Genomic DNA, 24,669 nt, shown 5'->3' on the forward strand with positions numbered 1-24,669 from the left:
GAATTATATTTTAGAGAATCAATTTATTATTTATGTTCTCCTTGAAAATTGATACATGAAAATTGAAAGCTGATGACATATTTCTTTCAGTAATCAATTATTTTAGTATATTTTATATTTTCTCAATGCCCTAGAAGATAGTTTTTACATCTTTTTTTTGGAAACCCATTTATGGGATTAAGTGAGACTTAATAAAAAATATTGTGCTTGTTTTAAAAGTTACGTGTTCTCTATATAAAAATAGTTTACTAAAACATTTTAAATTTATTTGCAGATTTTAGAAAGAAAGAATAATGAAATAGAAGAATTGAAAATTTTATACAAAAAGAAACAAAATGAAATGGAGGAGACTGTTAGAAAACTTGAAAAGAAAGGTGATGTATTGTTACATCAACTTTTTGAAAGCATTTCCATTTTATTTTAATGGTTGTATAAAGTAAAATTTTAGTTCTGACCTTTAATATGAGATGGGGATGTTTATATGGGCTTCCATATGACTGAGTCAAAACTGTGTGTGTGTGTGTGTGTGTGTGTGTGTGTGTGTGTGTGTGTGCGTATGTATGTGTGTGTATGTCTGTGATATGTTTATATGTGTGTGTGTGTGGTGTGTGTATGTATGTGTGCGTATGGGGTATGTGGTGTGTGTGTGTTTGTGTGTGATGGTGGCAGTGGTGGTTGGTTTGATTAAGCAGTTGGATGAATCTGTCACTACTCTTCTACTTCCTAACTCTCTCTCCTTATTGGACTGGAGCAGCCATGGGTCAGTCATAGATTAGAGCTTACTAGCTTTCCCACGGAAGTCTAGGGAAATTATTCCTCTTGGCCTAATAAAATTCATTACATTAAGTATCTACTTTAAGCCTTGTGCTATAGGCTGGTGTTGTGATTGACAGAACAAACATTTAAAAGGTATTCCCCATTTACACTTTCATTACGAAGGAAAAGAAAGCATGTAATCAAGTGTTAAATTGACTATGACTATAGGTTAAAACATTGAACTGCAACAGGCAGTCAGAGAGAGTTTTAAAAATCTGTTGTAGGCAAAGGAACCTTAATGATGGTTTTGTGAGATTTGGTTAGTTGGAGGGAAGGGTTCCAGGTACTGGGGCAAGGATGCTGTGCCGTCCGGTATGCGAAGGGCGTTGGAGAGCCCTTGAGCTGGAGCAGATGTCCTGTACATTAGGAGAAGGATTGAGAAGGACCAGACAGGGGAGCTTAAGCATGGCCTTGAATTTCAGATTTAGAAGTTCCAAGCTTATCCTGTAGGTGCTGGGGAGTCAGACAAGATTTTTGAGAGGTGAGCTTTAGACCCTCATGTTTTAGGAGGAGTAGCCTGGTAATGGTGAGTGTGACAAACAAGATGAGGCTGGTTTCTAGCCTGTTATAACAGAGGTGGCGTGGAAAGAGAGAGTGAGCGAGTGAGCAAGCGAATTATTCTACTTATTAGAAACATGGGCTCTGATCCCAGCCCTGCCGTTCGATGTCTGCTCTATGACATCCCGAAGTTTCTCGGCTATGGCTTACTCTTTATAAAATGGTGAGGTTGGAATCAATAATGTATAAAGTCCCTTCCAACTCAAGGATGTTCTGCTTCCATGCTTCTGTAACTTGGCATGAGAATACTGGAATGATGGTAGGGCGCTGGGAGGCAGTGAGAGTGGAACTGAAGAAGACATTTTGGAGGATTCGGAGGATTTGGTGAATGGTGAGATAGAATCGATGGGAGAGGTTTCTGTTTCGGGTTTCCGTATAGACCTTGCTCTCTCCCAAACCACCAAACCTGAGTGTATCTGAGAGGATAATGCCCTTGAAATTTAGGGTGGCAATTATATATATAAGTTAACTAAACAAGCAGATATTTTTAGGTTTATTTCCAGACTTAAATGTTGGTGAAGGTAATTAGACATTTGTTCAGGTTCTTTCGCCAAATATCAGTGGCTACAAAAATAGTTAAAAATTTTTTCTAGGTTTTCGTTTCTTAATGCTGATTCAAACCAGGCAATTTGAACATGCCTGAGATTTCAAAATAATATTTCCTAAGGCTTTTTGAACTGCAAACAGATCTTAGTTTTAATTTTGGAATTGTGAAGTAAAATGCTGTCGATGCTGAAGACTAATATTAGGCTAACCTGGATTCTTTTCTTTTTCCCCTTTTGTGTTGCATGGCTGAGATCTATGTGTGAAATAAGTTTCTCTGTAAATGTTTATGAAAATTTTGCTATCTTAAAGTAAGTGAAGAAGAACATGTTCAGTAAGCTAGGAAAGTAGTACATTCAAGTAAAAACACAAGTGAATTTATTTTACTCTCCAGAAGACATGAGTGTATTAAACAAATGTTCACTTAAATCAGCAACAGTATAAATCATTAAAAAAATTTTTTAATGTTTATTTTTGAGAGAGAGGGAGACAGAGTGTGAGTGGGGAGGACAGAGAGAGAGGGAGACACAAAATCAAAGCAGGCTCCAAGCTCTGAGCTGTCAGTACAGAGCCTGATGCGGAGCTCGAACTCACACACCGTGAGATCATGACCTGAGCTGAAGTCGGATGCTTAACCGACTGAGCCACCCAGGTGCCCCATAAAGCATTTTTAATAAGAAGATAGAAATTTAGATGATTTATAAGGGAAGCGTTTTATATAATTGAAAGCCTATTTTGTTTCAGTAACACAAACCTTGGCAATCATTTTAATGTATCTAGAAGCGACAGTATATTGAAATGATGAGTTCCTTCATCTATTTATTCAGGACACATCTTTTTGAGTACTTGCCTATGTGACAGTGTTTTGGCCTGTAGATAAAAAGTTGAAATATCTTTCTCCTTAGGAGGTGGGCAAGTAAACCATTATAACATATAAAGTAATAAGTGATTTATTGGAGAAATGGATGAGGTTCCCTGGGAATAAAGAGGAGTTTCTTTCTGCCCCAGCAAGGGGAGGAATCTGGTTGGTGAATGGTTCACAAAGAGGGTGATACTCGAGGGGCACTTGGATGGCTCAGTTGGGTAAGCGTCCAACTCTTGATCTCAGGTCTTGATCTCATGGGTCGTGGGATCGAGCCCGGTGTCAGGCTCTGGGCTGACAGTGCAGAGCCTGCTTGAGAGTCTCTCTCTGCTCCTCCCCCACTTGCTCATACACACACACACTCTCTCTCTCTCTTTCAAAAACTAATTAAACATTAAAAAAAGAGTAGAAGGTGATACTCAAATTAAGACTAAGGATAAGTAGGGGTTTTTCAGTAAGAAAGAGATGGGCATTCTGGGTAATAAATGATCACAGTTAGGCAGAGAATAGATGAAAGAACATGGCCTCAGGAAGCTGTGGGTAGGTTGGTGTGTTTACAATACAAGTTTAAAAATATGGAAGTGGTGAGAAATATGGCAGGAAATAGATCATGAGGAGCTGTTTTCCATATTAGAGAGTTTTGGCTTTTATGTTTTAGGTGAGGGAAATTGTAGAAAGATTTCAAGTCTGAGAGTAACAGTGCTGCATTTGCACTGTAGAAAGGTCTCTTCAAAGCCACGGAGGACCCACTGGAAGGAAATGATACAGAGGCCAGCACACTGTTAAAATTGTCTACGGAGTGAGTAGTAACGGACCCAACCAATTCTGTGGTGATAGAAATGGAGAGAAAGCGAGGAAAGAATAAGAGATCCTTCAGAAAAGACAATTGAGAAGAGTTGCAGAAAAATGGAATTATCTATTAACTGGCAAACCTTATTTTTTGTCATCAGACTCTGATGAGGTAGCTAGAATTGGTTTAACTATGTTTTCATCATTTTTGACAGTTCAGATCCTTATACGTGACTGTCAACTTATCAGAGAGACCAAAGAAAACCAGATTACAGAGCTGAAGAAGATATGTGAACAGAGTACTGAATCTCTGAATAATGACTGGGAAAAAAAGGTAAGCGACATAAGATGGTAATGGAAAATACAGAGGTATACGCTTGAAAGTAATATATTTAATTATAAAATATATTCACAGAATATACAGAAAAGTATGAAAAAAGAAAATAAGATAACTTAAAATTCAGGCCCAACTGTCTAGAAATAGCTACTGTTCATGTTTTGGTATATTCTAGAAGTATAATGGTTTATAAAGTAGGTTTCACTTAGAAAACTTACTTTTGACTAATTCTTGAATTTCATGTTCTGAAATTTTTGTCATAGCTTATAGATTTTAAGGAAAATTAGTAGGGAAAAAAACCACAGGATAATTTTTGGAAATTATACCTTTTTAATTTTGGATTTTGGCCATTGGATCATTTCTTTTCTGAAATTTCGGATAATACAATATTTATAGTATAAACTTATTTTTGATGTAAACGAAATTAGTAGCGGATGGGTTTTTCTTGGAGGAGCATTTAATTTAATTAAGGAAATATTTTCATATAATTTAGTAGTGCCAAGAGCAATGTAATAAAAATACTTGTTATGAACGAATCTCACATAGTCATATAGCACTTTGACTTAGGAGCCCTTGACCATTAGTTCAGATTACAATATGTGCTTACAATAAATTAGGTTACTTCTTTTGAGGTATTCCATCATAAAGATAACTCATACTGTTAACTCATATTCTCTCAATAATAGTTAGGGTTCAAAACGTTTTACTGAAAGTTATCAGTGCCTTTCCAGGCAGACGCCGTTGGTCTGAAATCTGTCCTGGCAATGGTAGCTTTAGGCCGAGTCTGGGAAGTGCACTGCAGATGTATTACGATGGGGAGAATCCACTCTTTTCTAGTTTTATTTTGTCAATTTATGTGCTTTTTCTCATTCTCACATTTTGGTTTTGTCTTTTTTCCATAAGTTTGGCATATTTTTGTGTTTGTTGCAGGTACATTGCATACAGAACAGGTGTCCTTCCTCCCTTTGTCTGAATTCCCTAGTTCCTTACTTTTCAGTTTAAATTGCCGGGTGTTAGAAGAGAAAAGCCTTCTGCGTTCTACCATGTACAAGGGTACATTTTGTTCCTTTGGCCGGATTAGCAAATCTTTCTTACAGCTACGTGGTAATCAGCGGATGTGAAATCCACTGCGAACGTGATTGATGGTCTTTTTTATGAAGTACAATTGCATGTAAATCTGGGCAGATGGGAAAATGTGGTGCAAGTAAGATAGGTACCAAAAATTAATAAGGCGATGATAGGTGTACCTCGTGATTTATGCAAGCATTCGTTAAAAAATTATGAAGTACCTATATGGACAGGTGGTGCAAGTTTGTGCACGTGCATGTGTGTACATGCGTGTGCACGTGCGTGGTGTATGCACATTGCGTGTGGTGTGTGCACGCATGCGTGTGTATGTGTGGGGTGTGTGTGCACACTCATGCATGTGTGCGTACTCCCTAATATCCCATTAGAGATCTCCAGTGCACATGTCTCACTCCAAGTCCATTATACAACTTCCTATTTAAGATGTCTCCTTGATCGAAATCCCATCGTTCTTCCCAAACCCCCTCTTCTTCCTTTGTTGCTAAAACATCTCCTCCTAGGGGTTTTCCCTAATTCCCTGTTCCCCGTGGCATTGCTGTTTGCCCAGATGCTTAGGCTCTTCTTTCTGCCTCACCTCTACATCCAATCACTTGTCCAGTTCTGTTGTTTTGTTACTTGTTTTGTTATTCACCCTTGGTCCTTCCCTAGTTCCAGAGACTATCACCTCTTCCTAGATTTGCTGTAACCGGACTCTCTGCACCTCTTCAGTCCACCCCCCCCACAATACACCACACCGATGGTCTTTCTAACACACTGGTCCCCTCCCCACACACACCATGTTTAAATCACACCAGTTATTTCCTGGTAGGAAATTTACAGGACTCTTCATGACTGAGACTCTGGATCTTTCAAGCTTCACCTTCTGTCACGACCCTACGCTGTTTCTTGTACTTTTGGACTAGCTTCACGGAACTTTCCCAGTTCTCTGATTCTACCGTGCTGTTTCTAATCTGTGCGCCTTTAAAAACATTGAGTTATGATTCACACACCATAAAATTTACCCTTTTAAAGTGTACAGTTCAGTGGTTTTCATTATATTCACAAGATTGTGTGACCATCATCACCATTTAATTTCTGTCACCCCAGAAAGAAACCCATTAGCAGTCACTTCCCATTTCCCCTCCCTCCGGCCCCTTGCAAACACTAATCCACTCTCTGTCTCTGGAATTCTGCCTATAGAAGCACATACTATGTGGTGGTTTGTGACTGGCTTCTCTCACTTACCGTATGTTTTTTAGTTTCACCATGTCGTGGCATGAATCAAGAGTTTAGTCAGCATCATGGCTGAATAACCCATTGAATGGACATACCACATTTTGATTATCCATTCATCAGTTGATAAGCATTTGAATTGATTCCATTTTTTGGATATCAGGAATAATGCTGCTATGAAAATTTGTGTACAAGTTTTTGTGTGGACATGTGTTCTCATCTCTCTTGGCTATTGTCTGGGGGAAGACACTGCCTGTGTTTTCTTTCACTCATACACTCATAATACTTCTGACTCCAGATGTGTGGGTTTTCTAAACATCAAGCAATTTTCTTGGACACCAACTGGTGTCCTATAATTCAATTACATTTTGACCCTATTTGCCTAGAGTTAGTTAGTGTCAGATCCTACAACATAAGGGCTAAATCCCACAAGACTTCCCCCACTTCAGATGTCAACTAAAAGTTCCAGGTTGTTACCTGTACTTCTAACCAAATGCCTATAAATAGGAGTAACACGGACCCCTCCTTGGCTTCTATGATTTGTGAGAATGGCTCACAGAACTTAGGGAAACATTACTTACATTTACCATTTTATGATAAAGGATATAATAGGAGATACTGATGAATAGCCAGATGAAAAGATTCACAGGGGTAAGTATGTGGGAAGGGGCCCAGAGTTTCCACGTCCTCCCCTGGCACACCATTCTCTGAGTACTTGTACATGTTCACCAACCTAGAATCTCTCCACAAACCCCAAACTTTTGGGGTTTTCAGGGAAGCCTTATTACACAGGCATGAGCAATTGTAAACTTAATCTTCAGCCCCTCTCCCCTTCTCAGGGAATGGGATGTGGGGCTGAAAGTTACAAGTTTCTAATCATGGCTTGATCTTCCAGGATGGCCTCCATCCTGAAGAGCCCATCAAGAGTCATCTCACTGAAACAAAACACACTCGTTTCTCCTACGAAATTCTTAAAAAAAAAAAAAAAATTTTTTTTAAATGTTTTTTGTTTCTGAGAGAGAGAGAGAGAGACAGAGTGTGAGTGGGGAAGGGGCAGAGAGAGAGGGAGACGCAGAATCCAAAGCAGACTCCAGGCCCTGAACTGTCAGCAGAGAGCCTGACGTGGAGCTCAAACCCATGAACTGTGAGGTCATGACCTGAGCTAAAGTCAGACACTCAGCCGACCAAGTCACCCAGGCACCCCTCACTTAGGAAATTCTTCAAAACATTTTTTTTAATGTTCATTTATTTTTGAGAGAGAGAGAGAGAGAGAGAGAGAAAGCAGGGGAGAGGCAAAGAGAGAGGGAGACACAGAATCCAAAGTAGGTTCCAGGCTCTGAGCCATCAGCACAGAACCTGATTCAGGGCTCAAACCCATGAACTATGACATCGTGACCTGAGCCGAAGTCAGATGCTTAACCGACTGAGCCACCCAGGCGCCCCTCACCTAGGAAATTCTAAGGGATTTAGGAGCTCTAGCCCAGGAACCAAGGTCAAAGACCAAATATTAGAAGAAAAGATGCTCTTAGTGCTTTTACCACTTCGGACATGACAAGGGTTTTAGCTCTATGCCAGGAACTGGGGGCGGAGACCAATATATCTATTTTCTGTTACTTCACGGGTATATACTGAGGAGTGGAATTTCTGGGTCATATGGTAATTCTGTGCTTAACATTTCAAGGAACTGCCTGACTGTTTTCCAGAGTGGCTGCACCCATTAACCTGTGGGCTTTTACAATACTTCTTCACCTATTTATGCAGATTCCTAGTTTTTCTGGGTCCCTTCTGTCATGAGACAACTATATGGCCAAATGTCCAGGCTAAAGATCGATATGTAGGACCCTGGGAAAACCTTTGCATCCCCTATACCCACTGTCAAAACCCTGGCTAAAGAATGTGTGGATCCCTGGATGATCACAGGGCTCTGGTGGCATCTTGATGGCTTAAGAACCCCTAGCCAGGTCTGTCCTTTAGGGCATGACAAGTACTATTTGCTGCTCAAACAGTTTATCCCCGAGGGGCGTGTTTTCCCTCTAAAGCCTCCCAGACCAAATTACCTAGATGCTAATTCATTGCTAGGTTTGGGAAAGCTCGCTGTGATTTGTTGTGCCTGGGACTTGGTAGATACCGATAGAATTTCTAGATGAATACTTGAGTGTTAGTCATTTCCAGTCAGATAATTGGACTAGATACACCTGTTTGATCCTCAAACGTATCAGCCAAGTTGGAGCATACTTGTTTCTGCCAGTGTCGTGTTTCCCCTTGCAGGCTCACTGTAAATTCCCCCGATGAGATGACTCAGACGGACGTACAGATCCTCCTCCAGCTTCAACCATGTACTAGATGCTGTGGATTTTTAACACTAAGTAGGCAGATGTCCTGGGTGCCCCGGGAGACCATAAACATAAAGAAACCACTACAACAGGGCCCCCCGGGTGGCTCAGTTGGTTAAGCGCCAGACTTCGGCTCAGGTCGTGATCTCCCGGTTTGTGAGTTCAAGCCCCGCATCGGGCTCTGTGCTGCTGACAGCTCGGAGCCTGGAACCTGCTTCGGATTCTGTGTCTCCCTCTCTCTCTGACCCATCCTCTGCTCTGCTCATGCTTTGTCTCTCTCTCTCTCAAAAATAAATAAACATTAAAAAAAAAGAAAGAAACCACTACAATAGGAGTAAAACCACAAAATCCTAAGTGACCCTTTTAGATCACTTATTAGAGTTACTACGCACATCGGTCGACGGCACTGAAACCGAGGTGCTGTGGGCTTTGCCACATTCACATGCCAGCTAAGTGACTGACTTTTGAATACCAGACCTAATGCCAGTTTAAAGCATATACTTTGGCAAAAAGTACAAATAACAACCTCCCAGGGATTTGGGGGACCACTCAAAAGTAGCCCACACTGCATATGTTGAAGACCCCAGGGTCTTCTTTTGTGTGGCTGTTACTGAGCCTGTCACTTTTCCTGTTCAGCTAGAAATTAGAAAACTTCTTGGAATTGGAAAACAATTATTGCCCGCATTCTGCCTTGAATTTCCACCCTGTCTCCGGGTTTTCCCTATTAGTTCAGTATCTTAAGAATCTCTGTGCACGTGTTACATCCTTGTGTCTCCTATTCGTGAATGGGAAATCCAATCTGTCCTTTAATCTATTCTGGACTTCTCCCGCCCCATCTATTGCATGAGCCTGGGGTTGGATGCAGGGACAGGAGTTAGACTCAGAATCTCCCTCCCATTAAGATAAGTGAAGGAACCGCGCTCCCAGGCTGGGAGCCCAGGCTCGCAACTCGGTTTAGAAGCTATCCGCCAAACCTTGTTTTCTTTACCTTAGTTACATAGATATTTTGGAGCTTCATCCGTGTAAACGGTGGATACCTGGTCTTTATCAAACCTGTATACTTCAGGACACGTAGTATATAGTTCTCCTTAGGGAACTCTTTCCCTGTTTGATTTATAAATGCTATCTTTACCTCTACTTTTGTATAGACTACAGAATGGGTAAAAATAGTTTCTTGTTGGGGGTGAGGGTGAAGGAGAAGGCATTGTTAACCTTACTCTTATGCAAAATTGTGTGCAAATGAACTGAAAATCCTGACGGATGATGTTCCTAATCAATAACAATATTATAAACTTTTCTGTTTTCTGATTTCAGGCAAATACTAGTGTTGTGTACCTGAGGTGTTGTGCTATCTGTGTGATTTATTTACCCTTTCTACCTGAGGTGGAGAATTCCCTTTCATATTCGTTTGTTCATTAAAATTTTCACTTCAGGAAAGTCAAGAGAAAAATTATTTCTTAGTCACACTCTATACAATATCTTTACTGTGAATATTTATTTGTGAGTTTTACATCTTTTGTTGTTAGGTCACCAAATAAATAAAGAGAGAAATAGAGGCAAACATTTTTTTTTGAGTTGCAAACTAATCTGTTCTATAATAATGGTGAAAGAGTCAATTCTTGAATTCACTGTGTAGCTCCACAATGCCGTGGCAGAAATGGAAAAGGAGAAGTTTGATCTTCAAAAGCGGCACACGGAAAATATTCAAGAGTTGCTCGAGGACACAAATGTACGTCTGAATAAAATGGAGGGTGAATACATGGCACAGACACAGTCCACGGTGAGGCTTTTTTCCCTTTTCTTGCCATTTTTAGTAACTATCCTATTAATCTCCATGACTCCACGCTTCCCCGACATGTGCCGTGCATAAATAAATGTGTTACAGAATTTAAAACAACATTTTACCTTCTTACTTGATGCAAAATTATATGCAACAATGGACAGTCTGTTGAAGTTTGCTGTGGGATTTTACTCTGGATTGTTCAGTGGTGCTTTTTTTTTTTTTTTTCCACCTCCCAGAAGCCTTGACAAGTCTTTTTTTCTTGTTTTTTCACTGACTTTCAGTCTAGAGATTTCACTCTAGACTTTCAGTCTAGAGTCTTTTTCTTTCTTTCTTCCTTCCTTTCTTTCTTTCTTTCTTTCTTTCTTTCTTTCTTTCTTTCTTTCTCCCCCTCTCTCTCTTTCTCTCTCTCTTTCTTTCTTTCTTTCTCCCTCTCTCTCTTTCTTTTTCTTTCTTTCTTTCTTTCTTTCTTTCTTTCTTTCTTTCTCCCTCTCTCTCTCTCTTTCTCTCTCTCTTTCTTTCTTTCTCCCTCTCTCTCTCTTTCTTTCTCTTTCTTTCTTTCTCCCTCTCTCTCTCTCTCTTTCTCTCTCTCTTTCTTTCTTTCTCCCTCTCTCTCTCTTTCTTTCTCTTTCTTTCTTTCTTCCTTCCTTCCTTCCTTCCTTCCTTCCTTTCTTTCTTTCTTTCTCCCTCTCTCTCTCTCTTTCTCTCTCTCTTTCTCTCTCTCTTTCTCTCTCTCTTTCTTTCTTTCTCCCTCTCTCTCTCTTTCTTTCTCTTTCTTTCTTTCTTTCTTTCTTTCTTTCTTCCTTTCTTTCTTTCTTTCTTTCTCCCCCTCTCTCTCTTTCTCTCTCTCTTTCTTTCTTTCTTTCTCCCTCTCTCTCTTTCTTTTTCTTTCTTTCTCTTTCTTTCTTTCTTTCTTTCTTTCTTTCTTTCTTTCTTTCTCCCTCTCTCTCTCTCTCTTTCTCTCTCTCTTTCTTTCTTTCTCCCTCTCTCTCTCTTTCTTTCTCTTTCTTTCTTTCTTTCTTTCTTTTTCTCTTTCTGTTTTGTTAGTTTGTTTGTTTCATTTCAACTTGACTGAGGGACCAGAGATGTCGTGTGGTAATCCCCAAAAGTTCCCTTCCTGAAAGGATGCAGAAGAAGGTCACCATAGTTCACAGCAGAGAGACCAGTAACTTTCTCTCAGGAAAGGTGAAGGATTCCCCTCAACAGCCTCCTCAGGGAGCATGTGGTTGCAGAAGACGGGTCTGAGAGAGTGGGCTCTTCGGCCTTTGAGAAGCTTAGCTGACTTCCTCAAATATGTGAGCCTGAAACAGGTAGGTTAATGGGTACGTGAACAGGGCTCCTCGCGTCTGAAGCGGGCGTGCCTCGTCAGCCCTGTTCCTCAGATGTGACGTGACCCCACTGACTGGCAGAGCCTTCTGTCAGGCTGAACCCCATCCTCATTTCCCACTGACAGCCCACCCGGGCCACCCTGGCCTTGACCCTGTGCTTCCTTGAATTTGAAGGTGTGGTGCTTGAACACGAGCCAGTTATTCAATCATATCGTGGAGACCCCCAGACCAGCTCTAGGGCCTGTCTCACAGGGCTAAAGAAATGAGAAGCAGGATCCATAGAGACTTGGAACTTAGGCGTTAGGGTCTTAGGTTCAAATCCCAGCTTCTTTTTTTTTTTTTTTTTTTTTTATTTTTATTTTTATTTTTTTTTTATTTTTGGGACAGAGAGAGACAGAGCATGAACGGGGGAGGGGCAGAGAGAGAGGGAGACACAGAATCGGAAACAGGCTCCAGGCTCCGAGCCATCAGCCCAGAGCCCGACGCGGGGCTCGAACTCACGGACCGCGAGATCGTGACCTGGCTGAAGTCGGACGCTTAACCGACTGCGCCACCCAGGCGCCCCGAAATCCCAGCTTCTTACTAGATTGAGTGCCTTGTCAATTTTTCCAGTGTCAGTTTTCCTCATCTGCCGGATAGGATAACAGTAGTACAGTGTAATATATATTGTTGGAAATTTTACATAAATTAATATACATAAGTTATGTAATAAGTACTCAATAGTTAATTTTTTAATGTTATCTTTGAAAATGTAACATGTAAGAATAATAAGAGAGACATATAAATGAGAAGATAATTAAGTCAGGAAGTTAATCAACATTTGTTTGAAGATGGCAGGTTGAAGATCATGTTGGCCTCTATCCCTCCCCACAAAAACGATAGTAAAGGGATAAAGAAAAAGGCATAAACCCAGAAGGACAAAGAACATTTGACAGTAATACAGTTTTTGGAGTTGGGAGGTTGTAGGTGAAACTGACCTAGCCAGTTCGAGAAAGCAGAACCCTCAGTCAGCACTGAAGAAATGTACAAGCAAACTGGGTGACACTATGGGTCTTCTAGATGTGCAGGGCTTGTCAGCATCAGTCCCTGCTGGAATAGGAGGGTCAGGTGGTGCTTCAGTACCTTGGATTCCTAGAAAGTTTGTTTAAGCAGCTAGATGTTGACTCTGAGTGATGGACACAAGTGGATTTATTATACTATCCCTTTTAGTTTTGTATAGGTTTGAAATGTCCCATAATGAAACTTTTTTTGATGGTAAAATTAACAACCCAAACCAACCAGATCTTTCTGTCCCTCTTCCACCCACTTCATGGAGCGTGGGGGGGGGGGGGGGTGGTTATTAGCGGAAGACATGAGTTATTTTCTAAAGGGATTTTTTTTCTTTTTCCTTTTTTTTTTGGGGGGGGGGACTTTGTATTTATTTTGAGAGTGAGTGAGCAAGAGTGAGGGAGGGGCAGAGAGAGAGTGAGAGAATCTCAAGCCTTGTTAGACCATATTAGACCAGAACAGATAAGGAACTCCTACAACTCAACAACAACAGTTTCTGGTGCCCTTTCTGCTGAGGCTCACCCTCTCCTCCCTATTTAAAGCATAATAAGTCCAAGAGACATATTTAGTCCCTTATAAAAACATGGCAGGCATTATACTGGGTCCTCGAGCCATAGTGATGACCAGAACGTCTTTGCTCACAGTTTTGTGGGCGTGACAGCCAATCAATGACTATAAACGTCCAGTGGTGGTCAGTGCTCTGATGAAAAAGAAGTCAATGGAAGACATGCATCTTCCCCCATAAATAGGGCTGATTTGTCCTCAAGATGGTGGGAATTGGTTGTTGGGATAAAAGAAATTTCAGATATTGTAGTGGCTTGTGACCCTCCAGTGGGTACAGTTTATAAAGAGGAGGTCTGAGGTATTAAAATTTTATGGTAGGGAACAATTAAAAGAAAAATATATAAAGAGTCTTAATTAAGGGGGCAATAATTAGAAGGAAAAAAAGGTTGAGCAACACTGGTGTGAGGGGAGAGTGTGGAGGAGGGTGCTACCATAGGTAAGGAGGTAATGGAAAGCCGTTCTGAAGGTAGGGCATTTACACAGAGACCTCAGGAAGTGTGGGACGGAGCCATGTGATAATCTGGGAACACCATTTCAGGCAGAAGGAACAGCCAGTGCAAAGATCCTAACACTGGGATGTGTTGGGCAAGTTCAGAGGACAGCAAGGGGGCAGTGCAGACCAAAAGGCAGAGCAGAAGGGGGGATGGTAGGAAACAAGTTAGGGGACAAATCAGAGAAAGCTGTGTAGACCATTGTGATAGATTCTTTTTTTTTTTTTTTTAAATAGCTTTACTGAGGTATAATTTATATTTTACAAAATTATTTTGAAGTGTACAATTCAGTGAACTTTTAGTATATATGTATTGAATTTTTAATGGGTTGAGCACTTGGAAGTGATTCCATCTGACTGATATTTTAAATGTGTCTCTCTGGTCCCGTGCAGAGAAAAAAGTGTGAGGGGCCAAGAATGGGAGCAGGGAGACTGATTAGGAAGCTATTATTGTAGCCCAGGTAAGAGAGGGGCTGGCTTGGGCGTAAGTAGCAGCCAGCAAATGATGATGCTGTTCAGCGCAATGCGGAAGGCTGGCTGGACGTGGATCACGGTTTTTGGGGTAAAAAAAATATGAAGAATTTATTTTCTGGGGTGCCCGGTGGCTCAGTTGGTTAAAGTGTCCGACTTCAGCTCGGGTCATGATCTCACAGTTCATGGGTTTGAGCCCTGGTCAGGTTCTGTGCCCACAGCTCAGAGCCCGGAGCCTGCTTCAGATTCTGTGTCTCCCTCTGTCTCTGCCCCTCCCCTGCTCATGCTCTGTTTTTCTCTGTCTCAAAAATAAATAAACATTTTTTTTAAAAAGAATTTATTTTCTGGATAATCAGCATGATGATGTATTTAAAGTCATGAACAACAATCAAATTTGTACCTGAAGATACATTTTTGTCATCTCAAAATCCTAAATTTTCGCAAACATGAGTTAAACACATTAAGCAATTCTAAAGTTGAAAGCTGTGAAACATACTGATTGCCTACAATGTTGACTGCGTAGTTATATTTCATTAATTAATATAAAAGCAGTATCTTTCACAGTGGAATTTTTAATCTTCATGCACTGGGGATGTAAAGGAAAATGATGCTTTCGAGCCAGGTGGTCATGGTCAGCGAAACTTCATTCTATTTTTAATGAAAATTGAAGTTAAAAATTAGCATTCAGCCCTTGTCAGTAGGTAACAGTAAATATAGAGTACAATGGACAGAGTCTGTCAGCAGGGTTGGATTTAAGAATCATCAAAACTAGACAAATCTTGCTAAGCAGCTCCTGATTTAATAATTAAATAAGCTAGAGTTCAAGGCATGGCTAAAGATGAAAGACAGGACTGTCACTGAGAATTAGTTCCTCTGTTTTGTTGTTCTTTCGGGCTCTTTTCTTTTCTTTCTTTCTTTCTTTCTTTCTTTCTTTCTTTCTTTCTTTCTTTCTTTCTTTTTTTTTTTTTTTGTTGATTTGTTTCCATGCCATTTTTTGTAAGCAGACACTTGTATAGATTATTAGACTTATGTTCTTTGGTATTGGCGGGGATTTTCTTGTGTGAGATTCATAATTAAAACATGTAAACACTGAATTTTTAAGACAATACATTAGAACTTATAACTCTGAAAACCATGGCAAAATGCTTAGATGCTTGGGGAAGTGACAGTGGTAAAATATAAGGCTCGATTCATATCAGCACTGAGACACACACGAGAAGTCTGTGGATGGCTTTATTGAGATTTTAGGCTCTCTTAGGGGAGTTCTTTACCTTTTTCTGTATCACGGATCTTGCTGGCAACCTTGTGAAGTCTGCGTAGTCCTTCTCAGAATAAGATTTTTACGTTTAATAAAACAGGTCACAGAGAGAGGCAATTTTTTGAGTTAGAGTTATTATCATAATAGTAATAATAAAGTTATGATAAAGTAATATATGTATGTTTCCAAACTAATGGAATACATATCAAGATTTAGCAGTGGGCCTAATAACTGTGGTAACTGGTGAGTAATAATGAGGATAAACAGTATTTAGTGATTATCCAAAACTATGATGGACTATACAACTATCTGTGATTTCTGTTAGCCATAGGTATTGCTAAATACTGCCCTGGTTTGTTGACTATATTCAGTTGAAGGGTAATGCGGAAGGTCAGGGTAGTGAAAATTAAGATGAGATTTTCTTTTCCATTCCGGTTTCCTGACACTGTGAATTGTGCTCATCGACCTGGATCAAGGTTAAGAGACCCAACCGTAAAGGGTATCAAAGGGCCTCAGACACCTGAGATATTCTGTTGGCCATGATTACCTGTTGTTAGTAGGGACATGTGGTGATTCATGGGGCAACCTGTGTCCTCTCTGAGATCACTGGAATTCGTCATTTTGTAGTCACCGCCACCATTTCTTCTTCCAGCCTCATAGTTATAAAGAGACCCCCAGATAGCACCAGTTCATCATTTTGAATTAAATAACCATTTAAAAAAAAGGAAGACTTTATTTTTTAGAATAGTATTAGATTTACAGAAGATTTGACAAGGTCGTCCACAGTTTCCATATGCCCCACACCCAATTTCCTTTACTAACATCTTCCATGATTTTGGCCTGCTTGTTACAAATGAATCAGTACCGATCCACCATAATTAACGAGAGACCATAGATTATTCAGTTTTCCTTAATTTTTACGTAATGTTGTTTCTTATCCAGGATATCACATTACATTTAGTTGTTACTTGTCCCTAGTTTCCTCTTGGCTGTGACAGTTTCTCAGACTTAACTTGCTTCTCATGATCTCAGCAGTTTTGAGGAATGGGGGGCAGGCATGTTGTAGGATGCTCCTCTATTGGATTTTGTCTCATGTTTTTCTCACGATTAGACTGGGGTTATGGGTTGAGGCCGTAGGATCCCACAGGTACACTTAATTCTCATCGCATCATATCAGTGGCACATGGTATTAATGACCTACCACTTTTGATATTAATTTTCATCACCTGGCTGAGGGAGTGTTTGTTAGGGTTTTCACCATAAAGTTACTTCCCGCCTTTCCGTACTGTCCTCTTTGGAAGAAAGTTACTTATGCTTCACAAGTAGGGAGTTATGTTCTCATTACTTGAGGGTGTCATATCTATATAAATTGTTTGAAGCTTTTCTGCATGAGAGATTTGTCTCTTCTCCCTTATTTATACATTTATTGAATCATTTATTTGTATCAGTATGGACTTGTGGATATTATTTATTTTATACTCTGGGTTATAGTCCAGTATTCCTATATTTTATTTTGTTGCTGATATTATTCCAGCTTTGGCCATTGAGAGATCTTTCAGTGGGCTCCTGTACCCCTTTGACATACCCCCATTAATGTGGATTCCATGGAGAAGGTATTAGAAACCATGATCTGTGTGCTGGGTGTGCTCATTACTGCTGGGGTGTCATTTCTTTTATACCCTTTTATCTGACAGAGGAAGGGAGTATATGTGCATGTGCTGATCTGTGAATATATGCATTTCTATAAACATTTCTATATGTAATCAACTGTATCTTTATTAAGCTAAGCATAATTTCTTACTGATGTCTGTAACTCTAATCCATTACCACATGGATTATCCTAGCCTCTTCCCCTTGTGTACCTGTAAATTCTCAATCCAGCAGTGGAAGCATGGCTTCCACCATCCTCCTTGTTGTTAATTGTTCAATTCCAGTGTGCATGTATACCTCTCTCAGAGTGTACCCCTATGGGAACCAACTTTGGGTACAGTGCTTATGAGCAGTTACTTTTTGCTTTTGGTCTTACAGACTCCACTCATTTCAAAATTGCTTAGACCATCACCTTTCCCCCCATCCCTTTGATGAGGTTTTTTCATATATTTGTAATGTAACTAGGTTCTCTTGTCACAGTCTGCATTTCTTCCTGAGATTTCCCCAAATTCCCAAATGATTTTTTATAAGGTTCATTCTTCGTACTTTAAAATTCCATGTGCTTTGACAAATGTATCTTCTCACGAATGCATCATTGTAGTATCGTACATAATATTTTCACTGTTCTAAAAATCACCTGTGCTTCACTCTGTTTGTCCCTACTCCTCTCCCTAAAATCCCTGGCAACCCCTGATCTTTCTTACTGTTTGTATAGTTTGTCATTTTCAAAATGTCATGTAATTGGAATCAGACAGTATGTATCCTTTTCAGACCGATTTCTTTCATTAAGCTGTCGTACCTTTGGGGCACCTGGGTGGCTCAGTCGGTTAAACCTCTGACTTCAGCTCAGGTCATCTCACAGTTTGTGAGTTCGAGCCGCATGTCGGGCTCTGTGCTGACAGCTCAGAGCCTGGAGCCTGCTTCAGATTCTGTGTCTCTCTCGTTCTCTACCCCTCCCCCACTCATTCATTTTCTCTCTCTCTCTCTCTCTCTCTCTCTCTCTCTCTCTCAAAAATAAGTAAACATTAAAATAAAAAGCAATTGTACCTTTAAGGGTTATTCATGTGTTTTTGAGGCTTAAAAGCTCATTTTTCTTTATTGCTGAATAACATTCAATTATATGGATGTACCATAGCTTGTTTATCCACTTGTCTATTGAAAGATATCTTGGTTATGTCCAGTTTTTGGCAATGATGAATAGAGCTGTTATAAACATTCACTTCATAGGGTTTTGCAGGGACATAGTTTTCAAATCAATTGTGACTCAAATCAATTGCAACTTTGCCACAGGAAGTATAAGCAGAATAAATCAGTGCATATATGTACCACAAAATATTTATGAAAGTGTTCATGGCAATATTATTTTTCATAGCCAGACACTGAAAACGACCCATCAGTAAAATGGATAAATTATTTTAGGTATATTCACACAAAGGAAAACTATATATAACAACGAAAAATTTTAGTTACTATTGTGCCCCATGACATGGAAGAATCTCTCAGACATACAATATGCATGACGAAGCCTGACCCAAAAGAGTAACCTATGATTCCATCCATAGGATATTTAACAACAGCCAAAATTAATTTTTTTCTGATGGAAGTCAGAGTAGTGGTTGCCTTTCTGGAGAGGATGAGCCATAAGGCTTCAGAGTGGCTGGTAATGTTTACGTTTGCAGTGGCTCATGGGTGTTTTCAGTTTGTAAAGTTGTTAAAATGTATGCTTAGGATTTGTACATCTTCTTGTCATATTTCACTACGATTATGAAATAGGATAAAATATGTCACTCTTTTTGCCACAGGAGTCGAACTTTAGCTTCTAAATAGTTGCTGAGTTGCCAACCCTTTCTAATTTTTAGCTCTTATAGGATTTCAAATGTCTGTGGGTAAAGGTCCAACATCTGTATTTCTAGCCCTTATTCTCATCCTGTCAGTTGCATAACTGACCCTAACGCATAATTTGTTGAAAATCACGTCTTTATTTCCTACCAAAGTAATATTCTTTGCCAAACTTTCTTTTAATTCCTAATGTGCTATACTTCCCCTGGCATATTAGATTTTGAACCTGAAAGATTTATGATTCTTGCCACATGTTACCTCCTTTACTTGATATTTCGCTTAATCATACCGTTTAGTTCTCTGAAAAATTTCTTGGATCTGCTCTCTTCCCTTCTGTTTCCACAGCTACCGCTTGAGTTCAGGCCATTGTTGCCTCATTCCAGGACCCTTCTGGTAACCTGCTAGTCCCTGTCCCTGTCTCCTCTTGTTCTGTATCTCACAAATGCAGTTTGTCCCATTTACCCATGATCAAGAACTTTAATTACTAATCTAATGCCTATTATAAGTTCTTTGTATAAGCCATGCCCGTTCAGGAACTCCAGCCTTGTCTTCCGAATGCCACATTTGAGTTCACGATGTGGGAGGATATTCTCTGCATACATGGTAATCTGTTTGTCATTATGTATACAGTTATTTGTTCCTTCCTTCATCCTGTTGTTCCCTACCCCGAATTTCCCTCCACGCTGCCTGTCATAGCCTGCAAAGTATGATCTGACATCAACATCTCTTTTCCTGAATAACTTTTTACCCCATTTTGAGGCTTCTGTTATTTTGTATCCCTTTAGTTCTTTGTATTCAGTTTAAAAAAGATTACGTCGGGGTGCCTGGGTGGCTCAGTTGGTTAAGCATCCGACTTCGGCTCAGGTCATGATCTCACGGTCCGCGAGTTCGAGCCCCACGTCGGGCTCTGTGCTGATGGCTTGGAGCCTGGAGCCCGTTTCAGATTCTGTGTCTCCCTCTCTCTCTGCCCCTCCCCTGTTCATGCTCTGTCTCTCTCTGTCTCAAAAATAAATAAACGTTAAAAAAAAAATTAAAAAAAAAAGTTTATGTCGTGTAAATATTATTGTCTTAAGCTATTTCATATACGCCTGTATGCTTTCTCATAAATTTATTTTATTTACTCTGTGTCTGTTTTGTGTAAGACACCATGAGTGTTAGGAAAATGCTTTAAAAATAGATGATGAAAATAAAATAATAAATTAAAAATAATAAAATGAATAACTGTCTTACTGTGCAGGGGTATGTATGGGTGCATCTATTGGCATTTATTATTCTACAGGCACTGTAAGACTTCTGATGCTGTTGTTCTTTTCCTGAATTGACCTCGGTCCTAATTTGCTTCCTGTGAATACGGGTGTATATGATTTTTCACAGAGCCCTGACTTTCCTGCTTATTCTTCATGCCAGATTGGGCTCAGAGATGCTATCGTCACAACCTGTGCGTATGCTATTGTTGAACCAAGCAACAGATTATCCACTTACTTTGGATAACTATGTTCTGATGATATTTTCTAAGATCTCCAGCCTTGGGTCATCCTTTCTTGGAGTATTCTTGCATTTATATTTGATCATCATTTAATTTAGCAGACCTTCCTTATATATTTTGAGTCATGTAACAAATTCATCATAGATTTTTAAATTTCAGTATCTGGGCCATCTGCATGTTGATTTCTGGTTTTTATCCTCTTGATTCTAACTTTTGACATGCCTTATATTTTCTTCTGTTAAGTTTTTTAATGTCTATTTATTTTTAAGAGAGAGTGAGACACAGAGCATGAGTTGGGGAGGGGCAGAGAGAGAGAGAGGGAGACACAGAATCTGAAGCAGGCTCCAGGCTCTGAGCTGTCAGCGCAGAGCCTGACCTGGGGCTAGAACTCACGAGCTGTGAGATCATGACCTGAGCCGAAGCCGGACACTTAACCTACTGAGCTACCCAGGCACCGCCATGCCTTGTGTTTTCTGATCGAATGCTAGACATTGTGTATGAATGATAATAAATGATCTGGATGATGTCATCTTCTTCCAGAGAGGGACCACCCTAACCTCCAAGAAGGATCTTGTGTGGAGACAACTTACCTTGATCCATTCAGTGACCAAAATGGCTCAAGGCAGGGTTGCAGTCCTTGGTCTACCTCTTGATTCACCCCAACTCCTAGTGTGGCCTTCTACACAGTTTCAAGTGAAAGTCTCTGACGTTACCAGGGGCCTTCCTCCTTGAATAATCTACAGTTTTTTCACTCCTCCGTGATACTGCTGAAAAGTCTAGTCTGCTTTTCAGAATCTTTTCCCTTGGTCTCATGGGCATCTGTCCTGTAAATGTTAGAAATTTGGCAAATTCCTCGAGGAGAAAACTTCCTGTGTGGAGTCCCTTCTTCTGTGAACCTTTTCTCTCAGGGATCTTGATTCTTCAAGTCCTGGCTGCCTAGGCCTGCTCTAATTGCCATGCCTCAACCTCAGGAATGCTGCAGCTTACAGAATGTTGACTGGTCTCTCTATGGTTTCTGTCTCTGGCCCCCTTAAATCCCAGCTGCCTTGGAAGTTCTCGAATGCCTTCAAATTGCTTTTTTCTTGGTGTCTTTTGGTTTTTTCACTTGTTCTCAGTGCAAGTGTGATCTGTTATTGCAACCTACTCCTTCATAGCCAGAGAGAGAAGTTTTTCTCTCTTAGGGTTTACTAAGACAGGGTTTCATTTCCGTTTCTAGTATATCTTGTCTCTTTTTGGTAATTTCCAAGAGAAGAAGGAATAAAAATCATTTTTATGCTACCATTTAAAACTGGAAAGCCAAGGATGTATTCTTTTCTTTGTTTCTTCCAGTCAATCGATAGTTAGGAAACAAGGAAATTAGAATATACATTGGAAAATGATCTTCTGAAAGGAATTCCCAAAGCAGAGGGATCATTAATAAAGAGGCAGAATGAATAGGATCCATGAGAAGAAATCTGAGCATCTGATATGTGTCAGGCTCTGAGCTAGGAATTGTATGTATTTTCTATATACCATATCTTCATACCATGTTTTTACGTTAGTTGTAGTTGTTTTCATTTCTCAAATTTAGAACCTATTGTTTCCAAAATTTAAATTATATATCTAAATTTGTATTATAATGAAGAAAGGATGGAACGAATAAACAGTGTTGGGGTTGTACTATTATTTAATGTTTCAACTTTATTTTGAATGTTTATCTCAGGATGAGTATAAAAGAACTAATTGGAATATCATCCTAACCTTTTCTAATTGCTCACACTTACTGGAAGGTTAATTGTTAAAATGAAAATCAATTGTCCCTTCAGTTAATGCCTGCCTACCCTAATTTTAGATAAAGTCCCTAGTCATAAATAACCTTGATCTAGTTTTATAAAGGTGAGAAATTCAAAATGACTTAGGCATCAAGTAGTAGGGAAATGATTTAATTATGTGATGATTTTGAAGACTCCTGGAAAAGCAGTGCTTTTGGCAAAATGGTAAGTAAATAAAAATCTGAAACAAATGAAATATTTTTTCACTAATACTGCAACTGTGTAATAAAATACTTTTATACACTGATTGATGACATGTGTATCACTTACTTTAAAATTTTAAAAATTAAAATTTAAAGTTTCTTTTTAAAAATATTATTACATTGCCTTTATAATTTTAATAAGTTTCTAAAACTTCAAATGAAGAGTAAAGAATGTTGCCAAGTACTTACCTAACAAGTTATTGAGTTACATGAAGGATAAGGATTTTGTAAGGATAAGGACTTCATCTCTCGTATTTACTGGTTTGTCCATAGATCCTGGAATCATACCATATTCAGTAAATATTCATTGAACAAATGAACAGCTAAAAGCATATAAACATGATGATCTTACTCCTATGGGAGAAAGCATTGTTTTTCTTTTTAAAGATTTTGTTAATTTAGAGGTTGGTTTAATTTTTATTAGTAAGAATATTGTGTTGTTATCTGTAATGGGGTGTATATTTTCTTCAGGCTACTTAATGATACAGAAGTGTTATAAAGTCAGTCAGGGGCTTTCTTAACGATGACTTATTATTTCAGAACCAGATGGTCAAGGAACTGGAGTCCCGTGTCCAGCAGCTGACTGGAGAAGCAGAGAACAGTAATTTACAGAGACAGAAATTAATTCAAGAAAGATTGGAACTTGAGAGAATTTACCAGATAGCATGTAATGAATTACAAGAAGTAAAGGCAAGGTATCGTCTGAAGTCAGATATCTATCAAGTGTGGCTGTAAAGTACTGATATTGACTCTAAAAATTATTTGCCAGAGTTAATTACACATTTAACCTCGGGAGGTTTCCAGCACAGAGACTGCCATTTATTAATTTTAAAAGTCCCACTTAATATAAGAAGTATAACATTTAAGAAGTTGGTAAAGGGGCGCCTGGGTGGCGCAGTCGGTTAAGCGTCCGACTTCAGCCAGGTCACGATCTCGCGGTCCGTGGGTTCGAGCCCCGCGTCGGGCTCTGGGCTGATGGCTCAGAGCCTGGAGCCTGTTTCCGATTCTGTGTCTCCCTCTCTCTCTGCCCCTCCCCCGTTCATGCTCTGTCTCTCTCTGTCCCAAAAATAAATAAACGTTGAAAAAAAAAATTAAAAAAAAAAAAAAAAGAAGTTGGTAAAAATGTAAGTAGGATACTTGTTTGATGTATTGAAAGATAATGGGAGCACTGGGGTGGCTCAGTTGGTTGTGTCCAACTCTTGGTTTCGGCTCAGGTCATGATCTCACAGTTTGTGAGTTCAAACCCCGCATCGGGCTCTGTGCTGACAGTGCGGAGCCTGCTTGGGATTCTCTCTCTCCCTCTCTCTCTGCCTCTCCCCTGCTTGCTTGCTCTCTCTCTCTTTCAAAATAAATAAGTAAACTTAAAAAAGTGTTTAAAAAAAAGATAATGCATTTGAGTTTGGTTCACCAAAAATTTTCATTTTAGAGGTTGATTCTAAACGTATTGGAAGTATATTTTACCCTCTTATTGCTTTTAGGCGCAACTCACTACATAAAGAGAAAGATCACCTTGTGAATGATTATGAACAAAACATGAAACTATTACAAACCAAATATGATGCTGATATAAACCTTCTGAAAAAGGAACATGCTCTTTCAGCTTCTAAGGTATTAGATACTGTAGATACAGTCGTACAAAGTAGTTACTTACTTTACTCAGCTTAGAGGTGTAGATTAGCCACGTGGGAAGCTAACTATTTGGCATTTGAAATTAGTCTCTTTTTTGCTTTATTCTTGGAATAACTGAAACTTGTAAGGATTTTTATTGGTATTTAAAATATGGAAAATGCTGGGGTACCTGCATGGCTCAGTCGGTTAAGCATCCAACTTTGGCTCGGGTCATGATCTCGGGGTTTGTGAGTTCGAGCCCCGCGTCGGGCTCTGTGCTGACAGCTCAGAGCTTGGAGCCTGCTTCGGATTCTGTGTCTCAGTCTCTCTGCCCCTCCCTTGCTCGCACTCTGTCCCCCCCACTCTATGAAAAATAAATAAGCATTTAAAAAAAATTATAAAATGCTGAAAATGCTAAATGTCTAATACAGAGCATGATATAAATATTTAATAAACTAAATTTTGCTATGAGTTAACCCTTTCTAATACCAAAGTTTTTAAAGGAGAGAACATATAAAAATACAAGAAGAAATGCTCAGTTGTGTTAATACGTTTTTAGAGAACGATGTACATTATTATTATTATTATTATTATTATT

The 24,669-nt window shown here is 39.5% G+C and overlaps 1 protein-coding gene across 19 annotated transcripts in view; it reads left to right on the forward strand.

Annotated features, from left to right (window-relative positions):
- Nucleotides 1–24,669, forward strand: part of CEP112 (centrosomal protein 112) — a 481,908-nt gene that overhangs the window by 92,274 nt on the left and 364,965 nt on the right. For all 19 annotated transcript variants that reach the window (XR_015244252.1, XR_015244253.1, XM_086687813.1 and 16 more), the window contains 5 exons: nt 275–374; nt 3,784–3,902; nt 10,173–10,316; nt 23,004–23,158; nt 23,942–24,071. Coding sequence is in view for 17 of the 19 variants with exons in the window: in XM_086687813.1 (XP_086543939.1) it covers nt 275–374; nt 3,784–3,902; nt 10,173–10,316; nt 23,004–23,158; nt 23,942–24,071 (648 nt within the window). In the remaining 2 variants the exon portion in view is untranslated. The remainder of the gene's footprint in view (nt 1–274; nt 375–3,783; nt 3,903–10,172; nt 10,317–23,003; nt 23,159–23,941; nt 24,072–24,669) is intronic.

Source organism: Puma concolor, chromosome E1 (assembly GCF_028749965.1).
Source record: "Puma concolor isolate L17-30 chromosome E1, mPumCon1.1.hap2, whole genome shotgun sequence".
NCBI classification, from domain to species: domain Eukaryota; kingdom Metazoa; phylum Chordata; class Mammalia; order Carnivora; family Felidae; genus Puma; species Puma concolor.